At 33.9% G+C, this 13,453-nt stretch overlaps 1 protein-coding gene across 6 annotated transcripts in view; it reads right to left on the bottom strand.

The window, feature by feature from the left end:
* RIMS1 (regulating synaptic membrane exocytosis 1) overlaps window positions 1-13,453 on the bottom strand; it is a 287,610-nt gene that overhangs the window by 105,398 nt on the left and 168,759 nt on the right. For all 6 annotated transcript variants that reach the window (XM_065730886.1, XM_065730887.1, XM_065730880.1 and 3 more), the window contains 8 exons: window positions 12,438-12,484; window positions 11,273-11,385; window positions 10,222-10,352; window positions 9,725-9,896; window positions 9,472-9,628; window positions 8,150-8,221; window positions 3,056-3,212; window positions 2,391-2,516 (listed from right to left, as the gene is read on the bottom strand). In XM_065730886.1, coding sequence (XP_065586958.1) covers window positions 2,391-2,516; window positions 3,056-3,212; window positions 8,150-8,221; window positions 9,472-9,628; window positions 9,725-9,896; window positions 10,222-10,352; window positions 11,273-11,385; window positions 12,438-12,484 — 975 coding nt within the window. The remainder of the gene's footprint in view (window positions 1-2,390; window positions 2,517-3,055; window positions 3,213-8,149; window positions 8,222-9,471; window positions 9,629-9,724; window positions 9,897-10,221; window positions 10,353-11,272; window positions 11,386-12,437; window positions 12,485-13,453) is intronic.

Here is a 13,453-nt window from a genome sequence, read left to right as displayed (position 1 = left end):
GAAAGGATAATATCTGAAAAAGAGTTGATTTGATGATATTTATTCTACTTTTGCTAAGCCAAAGAATATCCACTGAAATTCACCCATGACAAACTGTAATATTCCATCCAGAAAAGGAGTATAATACAGCAAATTCACTGTTAAAGCAAAAGAATCCATGACAGTAGATTATTTACAATTTAAGATGATACTGGAAGTTCTACACTGAACTAAAGCTGTTTTAGAGACATTTAAATTAAATATTATTGTAAAATAAGAACTTAACGGGAAAATTTAAGAACTCAGATTAACGGATACTATTTAGAAATAAACACTAGAAATTGAAATTCAAATGGGCTATCTCCTTGAGAATCAGACAATGATCCTAAATTCAGAGGAAAGTATACTGCTTAGCTAGGTTTCCTAATAAAAAGTTTTCCCAAATAGTTTTATACACACATATACATATTTATACACACATGTACACGTGTGTGTGTGTGTATACATATATATAAAAGAATACATTAAAAAAAAGGGTAAAGTGAACTGATCAGTTCTGCTGGGAGTGTATCATACCTGATGCTTTTATAAGAGTAGATATTTTAACAAAGGTTTATTAAAAATATTTCATGTTAATTTGGGATCACTAATGGAACACTGTGAAAATGATCAAAAGTAACGAGCAACTGCAATTTCTGCCATGCAATTATCAAAAAAATACTTTTCCTTCCAATTTTATGTTTGATATCTACAAGAATATACCTGTTTAGATGATGGGTTCAATGAATGAACAACTAACACTTGCACTAATCTCGATACTAACATATTACTGCTACTAATACTGAACATTTACTTTTTTATACCCTGAGATGTGAAAGATCATATCAACAATGAGAATGTTGGCAACGATATAAAAATCAAAGGTTGATTTTGATCCATTTTGTGATGTTACTCTTATCAATGGAAAGATATCGAAGTCTGCAACAGTTAAAGAGCTTCAACAACTGAAGAAATCTGGGGAAAAGCAAATGGAAAAAAAAGAAAAAAGAAAAAGAAAACTGTTCCTGATTGTTCCTTAAGGAGAGTTAAGTGGAGGGAACCTTTGATTAAATCCTGCAAATCCTGTAAGCCATGTACATCCTTCATGTCTAATCTCTTAAACTTCTGAGAAGCATCTTCTGAACCCTGAGAACTGAAGATTATTTCTTATTCATCCGAAAAAATGCAGCAGTGCTTTGCAGCTGTGTTCTTTCTGATTGTTCACTTCTGAAAAAGCATCAGTGCATCTCCTGCTCTCCAAGCATAATTCATGTATGTACTGTCATTTATATCATGTTTTGAGGAGATAAAATAAATCTGTATGAAGTCAACTTTATTTATTTATTTCTAGTGATGAAAGAAAGACTTTTAAATGTCCTTTCCAAATCTGCTGGACAAGAAAGCTATCCAATAAATATTTTCAGGAATACCCCGAAGTAAAAAATAATACCAAGCATTTGCAACAAGTGGAAATTACCTGAACTAACTTAATGGTAACTGTCATTTTGCTGTAGTTAAAAAGCATTTCAATTCACCTCTAAAAGGAAATTTAGTAAAAAAATCTAGCTTAGACAATTCTCTATATACTTCTTCCCTATGAAGTAGGACACTGAAATTTTAAGCAGTTTCAAATAAATAATTAATTCTCATACATAAATCATGACAAAACAAAGCACAAGACAGGTAAAATCATTCTAATTTTCTTCAGTTTTAGAAAGATACTCCTAGATAACTGAAAACAATGCCTACTAGTAGAGAACATTCTCTGAGGAGTGTAGCATCTTCATATATTCCAGGGAGCATCAAGCATCAATGATTGGAGATTTTTCTTAATTACAAGCATTGTAACTATCCTTCCTATGCTTGCGTACTGTACCAAATTCACCGAAATGTGATATAAAATTCTGTGAGACTGAAAAGATAGATATCCAAAACATATCTGCATAGGAAAGCAAACTATAGCATTCTCTCCCACATCGTAGGCAGTCATCCCAGTTATTTTGCTGATTACCAAAGCAGATAAATACATTTCTCTGGTCTCTGATACAAGACTCATTACGAAATATGTGTAGATTTATGGCTCTTGAGCAAAAATCTCAAGGTACACATTCGTGAAACAAACAGCATTGTAGTCTAGGACAAACTACCAAGAACCATTAGTCCAGGCACCTACTATCACTGTGAAACCAATGCAGATTTTCACCAGAAAATAGGCATAGATAATTTAACTTTGACTACTTTGTGCAGCAAAGATGACTATCTGTTCCTTCCCCATTACTATCGGGCTGTGGTTTTCTGCTGAACACTTGAAAACTAAGCAAACTGAGGAAGACATTTCTAACGTTATTTCCAAGTTCAGACTGACAATATACCTTTCTTGATCAGATAAATACTGACTATCCATGTCTCTGGATCTGTAATCAGCTGGACTTCTGGAGGCCTCATGGTGTCTAGTTGGAGAACGTGATCTTCTCATTTGATGAATTTCATCTAAACTCCTGAAAGACACATATATGTATGATAATCTTGTTTTTCTCACAAATATAGCTTAGTGGGCAACTACAAACTCCTGAAATACAGACATACGTATGATAATCTTGTTTCCCACATAAACAATACAGCATAATTGACAATTAAATGGCACAGGGTGATTGAACAAATTATAAATAGAAATGGTAATTTAAGCTTGTTGTTTTCTCAAAATAAATTCAATTCACAGTTACAGTGCAAATTGTATACCACACTATTTATTATCCTATAAAAATGCTTTAAATGGCTTAATATAGGATTCAGTCACTGCCTGAATGGCATTTCCAAATCAAAGATGAATCACATGGAAAATATCAGTAAGAGGTAACTCTTAGAAAGACACTATCATTCTCATGGCTTCTCTTGAATGATTATTGAAAGTACACATCAAGTTCAAATAACAATTATATTGATATACAAAATGCTGAACTAAAGAAAAGTAAACAGATATCAGTGAGAGACTGTACAAACATGAAACCAACCAGTTTCACTCACTTGTGATGCCTACCTCTGTGATGGCACATTTGGTAAACGTGAACGGGTCCTGCCCTGATCGTCGCCACGGTGAGGAGATACAGATCGTGAACGATGATGTGTTGTTCTTTGCTGTTCTGGCACAGTTAGTGTTGTAGATCTACTTTCTCTAGTGCTAGATCTATAACCCACTGGTAAGAGGGCAACAAAAGGAAATTAGAGAATAACAGTGTGGATTTGATTCTGAGTCAGATGAATTCTGATTGTTAGTCCTTTCAGGGACACACAACTAAATGCTTACACAACTTTCAGGTTGCCATTCAGCTGTTGTACATCCTGACGTATCATGCAGACAGGACAAAATATTAGGATTACCTTTTAAATTTCTATATGTGTAGAGACAGAGAAACTGAGATGACTTTCAGTACGCACTGTAAGATGTGAAGGACAGAACTGAGCCTGTTTTCTATCTTGAGGAAGAGTACACAGTGTAATTTGTATTCCAAAACTGTCATTTCGTAGGAAATATTTGAAGTGCATCTAAGTAGGTTTACCTCATCTAACAAAAGGAGAAGCCCTGCCTGTTTATTAAACCAGAGACTCACACAAGACTGCTCAAAAATGAAGCCTCTTCCTGACTCATTTCATTTAAATACAAAAAAGTTCTCCTGCTCAAATTGGTCAAAACTATCAACTTTCAAAACTAACAAGCATTTATACTCATTATATAAAAGATTGAGGGTCATATCTGCTGAAGACCACATTTTCCAAATACTGTGAATGAGATGCAATATTTTTTCTTAATATATTTCCATCTAGGACTTTAAAAACATATAATCATTCTGCTGTTTTTCAACTGCTGATATTCCTGACCTTTTATTCTATATGTTATTCTGTTTGTTCACTTTGTGAACTTCACCAAAAAAATCCTGTACCAAATGAAGACCATCATGATGCACTGCTTCTAAAAGGTTCCTGCTACCTTTCCAAAATATCCTATGTGGATTTGGTTAGAGTTGCTCTCATCTAGATATTTAGATGAGAGAAAAATCCCCAGCAATATAGAAGGTCATAATTTTAGTCATCCATAAATGAATTCACAAACTGTTGTATAGATTCCAAAAAATAATTTTGCTGTTTCCACTGAATTTGTCTAGCACTAAGTACCTGCACTGTGTTTTTTTGGTTTATCTAAGAAAGCAGCCTTATCAGAAATCTTCTCACCATACAGCAAAAGACCATCATCTAAATACTTCTACTGGATAAATAAAACAGGTTCAATTTTTTGAGCATCTTCCTCTAGTGTTCCAAGGCTGTAGGCTTAGTTTGTTTTTTAATTACTATTTTGCATAATTTGAGTGACTCATGCAGTTCTTTTCTAGTATTTTACCAGATTGTTATACACCTCTTATAAGTAAGTCTTTATATGGAGTCAGCATCAGAGTTGGTGAAATGACACTTAATGACATTGTTCTGTCTACAAGTCTAAACCTTGATCACAAGCAATCAGGGTAAGACTCACATTATTTCTTCCAATTTATGCATCAGATTACCAGTGTATTTCTAATAGACATTTAACATCTGAATGTATTATCTCAGCATTAGACCTGAAGAGAAGCATTTTGATAAAAGTGATAATAGTCCTTCACTACCAAATCTTATCCCATAAAGCAGATTGACCTTAATAAACAAAATTCAGAAGAGGGGCAGGCCCACTACATTGTGCATTTTGTCATCTAAGAAACAATAAGGTTCTTTTATCTGATTATAAAGCTCATAACCACAAAACCTCCAGAAATATATCCACCTGTTATTCATTACTGAGCACTGAATTCACTTATCACCACAAATGCGAGACAGAGAAGGCAAGTGAGAAGGAGACACAGTTCAAAAAAGATGATTAGACAATTTTACTACGGAATTTCTAGTCTATGTCAGCTCAAAAATATTTGCAGAAAGATCTCTACAGTTCTATTATTACTTTCTCTGATTATTGTGTCTTACACTTCACAGTCACCATGGTTGGTGCAAGAATATGGGAAATACTCTTTTATCTCTTGATTAAGGGAATAGGAAATAAGAAAAAAATTAATAATAAAAACATAACAAATAGCTAGAAACAATCTTCAGTGATCATAGTGTTGTGTGCATGTCTGCACTGTTCTCAGATAGCACTGAATTAGGAGCGTGAAATAAAACGAATGAACATCGTTTCACGTATTAAATGTGACAATATCCAAGTTTGGGGAGGATTGGGGTTATCCTTTGAGACCCAAAGAAGGACAATAAAAAAACATCTGTGAATGCAAATTAGTAGCAACATAAACAGCAAATGCTTGCCACTTAATCACAGTGGGTTAGTGAGCACTGCAAAAGAGGCACGATCCTGGAAAGTAAGTACTCCGAGGTTCATCTACTTTGTTACAATACAAGGACTGGGTGAAAATTTTGAAACAAAACAATGTAGTAAAACCAATGCAGAAAATGTCTGGTGTTTTCATCAGAGGAAGACAAATGATTATACATGACAAAAACTGATGTTTTCCATTATAATTAAACCTGAGCTGTATGCTCAAGAATATATTTTCTGGAAAAAAAAAAATCATGGTCACTCTAACACAAGAAACACTACTTTATATTTGTTGAAAATTAAAATGAAAAAAACAAAACAAAACCCTAAGCTTCTTTCTAACCTTTAGTAAATACTCTGAAAAGTGCTTCAAATTTTCAATAATAAATGTTGGTTTAACATGTGCTTCCAGATTATTTCTGGTCCACCTGAAAGAAACAACACCTAAGATTATCCTGTGCACTGGAAGATGCTATTACCCTGTATATTCTTCATGGCTGAGCTATTTGGTGGCAATATTTAAAACCTGTGCACTCGGTGAACACAAAGCTTATATAACAGACAGGGCAGCAGTAAATAATATTTCTCTTACGTATTAAGTGAAGTATTGTTCAGATGGTTAAACCGCATCATAGTTCCACAGTGACCATGACAGTGACAGCAACAGTAACATCTCCTCACATCTTCATAAACAAAGGTTTTGTGCTCTCCAGAGTGAGCAGAGAATTTCTATTTTTTATTTTTTATTTTTTTGCATAGGAGCAGCAATACAGTCTATGGCAGTTTATGGAGAAGAAGTTTCTCAGGTGGTCATGGGAAACTGTCAGGTGTGACATGAAATGGAAACTGCACAGATGATGAAAATGTTTTGATATCTAAAGAGCCAAGTTTCTTTTATAAAAAAGACAACGACAAGGTGTTATGCTGATGTCACACTCCGCTGCTTCAGAAATGTTAAGTACAACACAATCACTTATGCAGATAATTTAAGACAGAAGAATAAATTCCTCTTGAGTGTTACCCAAAAGCAGCACAACTCATTAAAAATATCCTCTTGGATTCTGCCAACTCAATATGAGCCACTAATCCTCAGATCATGTTTTATTTTGTTTTTATAAATCCTTTACTGACCCTTTTTATATATTCAGTAATGGTGAGGTCACATTTGGAATATTGGGCTCAAACATAGAAGAAAGACAAAGAGTTAATGTACTCAGAGTCCACAGCAGGATCACAAAGCTAATTAAAAGCCTGGAGCGTCATAAATCTGAGGAGAGGCTGAGTGCATTAAAATAATATTTTTGTCACATAAACAGACGTAGGCATACCACAAAAACTTGTCAAAAATAAACTGTGTTAAAGCAGAGCTTCAAATTAAGTTACTTTAAAGCTCTGAGTATAAACATCTTTTACAAAGAGTTCCATGAACTGATTCTAAAAAATCCATTGGTATATACCATTCCAATATAATGCAATTTTCTCCAGTGATCTCCTCAGAGAAAGTCTGCACCCATGTATTCCTCAAAGCCACACTTGAGGAATCACTGTCCTAAGAACTCCCTGTAAGAACTGTAATTACTCAGGGTATAGAGTCCAATGTACTCAGAGGAATGCTCTTGAATGTTTCTGGTCAGATGGCAAATAGTTTATTTCAAATGAATGCCTTAAAGAATTGGCAGCTTTAAAAAAGACTCTGTTCTAAATACGTATATTGAAAACTTAGGAGTTGAGAAAGCATACAGATATGCTTTATTTTTAAAATCTATGATTTATTTTTAGGTTAAAAGTTCTTTCTCTCAGCTGCTGTAAATAACAAGATTAACCACTTCATTAAACTAAATACAATTATAAGACATACTGGAAAAAATTGCCCACTTCATGCGCAATTGTATGAAAGTAAGGGAAGAACCCTGACACATCAAAGGAAGCAAAATTTGCATCATTATGTGGTAATAAAATGCATGACGTATTTTTCATCTATATACAATGAATAAATTGTCAGATTATTTGAAACGTAGATCAGGAAGACAGAGAACTTTCTAAATGCCCCCTCCCTCCTCCTCCCATTATTTAATCGAGCAATTGTCATCAGGGACACGGAATGAAAAAATGTTTTAGTACTGCCAGTGAAACAGTGACTCTTAGGCTAGTTTGGGACAATTTTGAAATCTATTCATCTGACTTCTAACAGTAGTCAAATTGAAATAGAAAAATATGGCATCCAAAGTATAGAAGGATGAAGACCTAAATTCTAATCATGATACAAACTAAATTTATGAACATTTAGGGTGATAGTAGATCATGAAGACTCAAGGAAACTATAAAAGATACAGCCATGCTACATGCATCTTAATCTATGGCCATGCATTCTCAATAAAGTCCAAGGGATATTGTTTAACTTCTAAGTTACAAGCAAAAAACAAAATAAAAACATGCTTGCAATAAACAATGAAACCTTGATCACTGTTTTAAAATATATTTTTAAATTATATTAATATTTTTAATAATGTTTGACGTTATGCAGTAAACAATTTGAACCATCAAGTGGTTCATATATGAAGAATGGTATGCAAAAGAAATGACAGTTAATGCATTATAGAACCTTTTAATCCAACATATTTTAGATGGACAAGAACCATGGAATGACCAGGAAAACTTGATTTTCCCACTATGCATTCTCTAAAACCAATATCCTCAATATACTAAAATGCTATAATGAAAATAAGCAAGCAAGCAAGAAAGAAGAAGAAAGCAGGACCATGCTGTTCACCCACGCACCTGGAGGAACAACTCCAATACCATCATCAACATCATAATCTGAGATGTCACTATCACTGATTGGCCGAGATCCTGCACAACAGTAAGGTAAACAAATACCTGAACATCTGGCCGTGTTATAAAACGTAAAAATATGTTCATTTGTACTACTAAAATTGTAAAGATGATCTTAAGTCTAAAAGGTACAAGTGGAGAACTAAACTGCAGTGATTTGGTGATGTTTCATCAAACAGCTGAGCCAATCCAAAAAGCTCACAGATGCTGCAACCTCCTCTGCCCTTCTTCCCTCAGTACTTTTTTTTTTTATTCTCAGCTCACTAAACAAGCAAAAAGATTTCTTTATTTCTCAAATAAATAAAAAAATAAAGGTACTTTTGTGCTATTTCAGTGAGTTGAGCAAGTTGAATCAGCTGAACAGGAAAGAAGAGGTGGTGGCATATGGTGAGAAAAGAGAAGAGGAAGCAGCACTGACAGCCTTTAAAAACTTTCAAATAACTTATGAAAACTAACCTTTAGTTTGCCATCTCTATACATACTCTTGAGCAGTAATTACAGTTGTATCACATTTCTGTAATTCATTTCTGAATGTGCCCCAATTTCTTATGCATTGGCGAGAATTAATGACTTTTATATTTAAAAAAGAAATCAGAAAAATAGCTTAAAAGCATATTAAAAATAATTTCCCACATCCTTCCTATTTTTAAATAAATCCTTTACTAAGTTAAATGAACAGAGAGGCTACAATAGTCAAATATTTTAATGCATTTGATATTTTTGGTGTGAATCATACAAACCTAAAATCAGAATCTTCAGAACAGGTATACAATTTGTATACCTCCCAAATACAAGCACACTATTTCTCTTTGCTGCTAAAATTCACTTCTCATCTGACTGTATGGTATGCATATATAAAACTACATTGGTTGATAAAACTAATCTTAAATGAAAAGTGTTTTTACAACTTGCAAGGCTTCAAAGCTTATTCTTTTTTTTTTTTTAATAAAAAGCTTTTAATTATTACAAAAGTATCCAGTAAACATGGACTTCATTTTTCCTTTTGAAATAAGGTTCATGAAAACAAATACTTGACCCATTTTATTTCAATAGTGAAAATCAATCAATTCCAGTAGGTTTCATGAACTTGAAAGTTATGCATCATAGGTGAAATACTGACATATGCTGTCACATCTCTTTTTGCAATACACTTTACTACATTTACAGACTACATAATAGCATTTTTGTCTTGTATGCGGAAACTAAATACCATTACAACATAACCAGGATTTTGAAAATTAAAGAAAAAGAAGAAAGAGTGGACCTACTTTGTAATTTTTTGCTAGAGCTTTCTCCACCATGAACATGTCTTCTTGGCATGAAAGGTGATGGCTGAGGCAGAGGTAGTGAAGATTCATCGTGTGTCTGTAGCTTATACCAATGTGGTTCATCATCTAAAAGTGCTGTCTCCAGCTCTATAAGAATCTAGGACAAAAAATGTCACATTTTAATTTAATTTTTAATATGTAATTCCATTATGAATTAAAAAATAAATATCAATCTCAGGATAAATGTGATCACCTCTCCAAGAAATTCACTCTCTTCTTCTTGTACTCTTGGCTGATCCCATACTGTTATTTCAAGCATTCGTTCCCTAAAATCTCTACGATGTACATGCGAGTAGAGAAAAGTTTGGTTCCATTTTGGCTCTAGACTTTTCTTTACTGTTTTGGTCCTCCTTTTACTTTTATCACTGAAACACAAAGGTTTGTTGTAAATCATTTTTGTAGAAATAAATCACAAAAAGCAATACACTCGTCAGCATTTACTGGTTTCATTTTTTCTGATCTCATAATGCCTAAAAGACAAAAGCATTTGCTGTACAGTGGATTGCATTCAATTCAAATGCCCAGAGTTAATTTGATACTGAATTAAAAATCTCTAGTGCATTTATTTAATAATTAATCTAACTAGGAAAAAAATACATGTAACATATAAAAGAATTCTGTAACTAAAAAATATTTACTTAAGAATTGATCCAATACATAACAAAATACTTTTCTCAACTGAAATACTACCTCCTGTCTGGAAGAAAATACATTTTTACATAGGGATTCCTTGGCCGTCCATCTACTCTTGGTGGCAAATCTGTTGCTTGTAGAACATTTACTATTAACTGATGTCCAACTTTGTCATACCACAGTTTCACCTACATGAAACAAGTTATAAGAAAAAAACATCGAAAATTAAAAAAATAGCATTTTTATACTGCATCATATTAACTACAAAGTAGAAGTAGTTCATTTTCCCAAGAGACAAGAGATACATATGATTACAAATCTATTAATGAAATACGTTGGCCTATGCCAAAGACTTACGTATTCACCTAGCTGAATAAAATGGTGGTACCTGATTATAATGCATTGCTTATTGTACTCACTCGTGAGTCCATACAATCCAGCACTGTCTTAGTATCACAGTTTTTAATCTACACCTAAGTAGGAAGCTAAAGTGCAGCTAAACTTCAAGCATGATTGAAATCTACCTACTCTCATCTGTCACATTATAAATGTTCTAAGGGAAAGAATAAAATACAGCTAAATTCTTTCCTAATAGGATTATAACAGAATTTTTGATTCTGCTGTGTACTCAGAAACTAATAATCAATATAAAAATGAAGAATATATAATAATAAAGTCTAAGTATTCACTATGTATTTAATAAGTACAGTTTCAATTAGCATTACTGTGAATTCCATCCCAGCAGGTGATGTACACCTAAATCAAACTGAATTACTCTACAGTGTAACTTCATATAGCTCTTCAAGTGCTGCTGTAAAGAAGGTACAGTTGTACAGTGCTTGTTATCTGCAAGTACAGCATGAATAATTGCAAGGCAGGTTCATGGGCTCCTCAGTGTAAATTACTGCATGCACTCGTGCATTAAGACAACTTCGCACTTCTGCTCTGATTACAGAGAATGTGCACTCACGCATTTGAAAGATGTTAGTCTTTACTAACAACAGCCATTTCCTTTGAGTTCACAACAGACCTTGGGAAGGCAGAGGGCTGAGGGACCAACACCTGATAAAAATTCATTATTAACTTAGGAAAAATAAAATCTGCTCACAGAAAGCTGCCCTGGTAGGACCTGTGGTGCATCCCTTAGGGCTCCGGGGCTGGTTGGAGAAATAACAGAAATAGAAGGCCTTTCCATCTTCTGAGATTCAAAAGAACTTGAACCTAAAAATATGCAAGAAACACATGAACTTTCCATCTGAAATTTTAAAGCAAATTTGGATAAAATATGAATTGATTTTTCTTTGAACTGTATAAAGCCTGTCTTTTTGCACAGAATTAATGTCTTAGTATACAGAAATATTTTAAGCTGATGAAAATAGGGTGGAGGAAAAGACAGTCTAGATACTCTTAACTCAGATTAAATCTGACATTTTTTCTTTTATTCTAAATAACATATTAAAAAGTGCCTCTTATCACTGACACAAAATGCCTTCAATAAAATATTCTCTCCTTATAAAATGCACAGCTGAAATCTTTGATGAGTATTCTCCTTTTTTTTAATATATTTTATTTTATTTTTATAGTAGTCTATGACACATGATTTTAACACCTGAGAATTCAGAGATAAGCAAAATTCAGAGATATTCAAAGATAAGCAAGACAGACATCTGGCACAGCGGTATATCAGGCTTGGTGGCCCTGCTGGACCCAAGGAAGTTTCTCACTGCTCCTCAGACAAGGCTCAAATAAGAAAGGGCTGGAAGCCATGGCCCTCACGCAACCCAGTTGACACTTCAAATGAGATAGCTAAGGAAGCCTTTCTTTTGAAGAGTCATACACAAAATTTTCACTTTGGGGCTGTATTCTCCATAAGTTAAAGAGAAGCAGAAAGTCTGGACTTAGGTTGGATGGCGCAGGAGGTGAAATCCCAGCACCAATTTTTTGTACTTTTGGTAACACCTTCTACTTGTCTCCTCTGTTACCCTAGGACAAGTAAATGACAATTTGGGGCATGTCTTATACACCCATATGATACCAGTACAAGACACAAAAGAACGTGATAAGATCCTGCTAGTGTTTGAAATGTATATAGCTTTCAATCAAACCTATATTGTTTACAATTTAACACACAAGATTGAGGTAATGATTATTTTCACATAAAAACTTCAAGACAATGCAGTTTCCCAGTGCTTACCATTCCAAAAGTTCAAAGCCAGAATGACTGTACAGAGTACAAGATCATGCTCAGTCAAAGGAACAAAGAGTGTACTCACTGGACTCTAATGGGGGATGAGAACTCTCAGGAATCCGAGGAATATCACTAAAACATGAATATACACAAATAATTAGGAACAAGGGAGAGAACCTTCTGTAGCTAAGAAGTTTCTGAGATCCATTTTTAGAAATATGTTTCTCTTTTTGCTCTAATGGATTATGGGGAAAGAAAAGTATTTGAATCAGCTCACTATTTTTCACTGGGATTCATGAAAATCTTAACAACGTTAACTCTTACTTCAAACTTAAAAGGGAGAAGATGAAACAATATGAGTGCTAGAATGTAAATATGATGGATGGGCTCTACACTTTTCACAATCTAAAGTGTGAGAGGTTTCACGAAAAGAAGGGGGTAAATGGCAGTATAGCTACTGGCACTCAACTATTGTTCGGAAGAAACATTTAAGAACTAAACACAAGACAGAGATTAACTCACTAGTAATCTTTATAGAAACGTCTCAAGGAGTTCATAGAATGAAACTGATGAAAATGTCTTACAATAAAAAAAAAAGAAAAACCAAGTAACATTAGAAATGTTAAACAAAAAAAACCACAATACATTTCTTCATAAGCTAAAAAATATTACAGCATGTTACAACTGGGTATGGAATTTTTTCAACACAGAAACATCAAACACATACACCGAAACAAAATCAAGCCAGTTACACCCATACATATCTATAAAAATTTTGCCATCAACATTACTTTTCCATCACAGTCTGGATAATGACAGAACCTTGTTCTGCACTGTTCTCAGCAATCATTGAAAATACTTTGCAAAGGCAAGAAATGATTGTTTTTGTACAAATGTTAGAAAAGCAGAACAAGAAAATGTAAGAGACTAATATTTTATACCATTGCCTCAAAGTTTGCTGATGAACATGTCCGAACATTTCCAAGCAAGTCCTGGGCAAGGGTTGTGAAATCCTCTGTCTAAGGGACAAGCTGATGGGCATGTCCTGGGGCAATGAAAGAGAGATAAGCTGCAGCTCAGTGGCCGCTGAACACTCTTTTG

This window comes from Cyrtonyx montezumae, unplaced genomic scaffold (assembly GCF_038088225.1).
Source record: "Cyrtonyx montezumae isolate F1298 unplaced genomic scaffold, pur_monq_1.0 scaffold_13, whole genome shotgun sequence".
Lineage (NCBI taxonomy): Eukaryota > Metazoa > Chordata > Aves > Galliformes > Odontophoridae > Cyrtonyx > Cyrtonyx montezumae.
The sequence above is the reverse complement of the archived record's forward strand: the minus strand, read 5'-3'. Positions and strand labels throughout refer to the sequence as shown.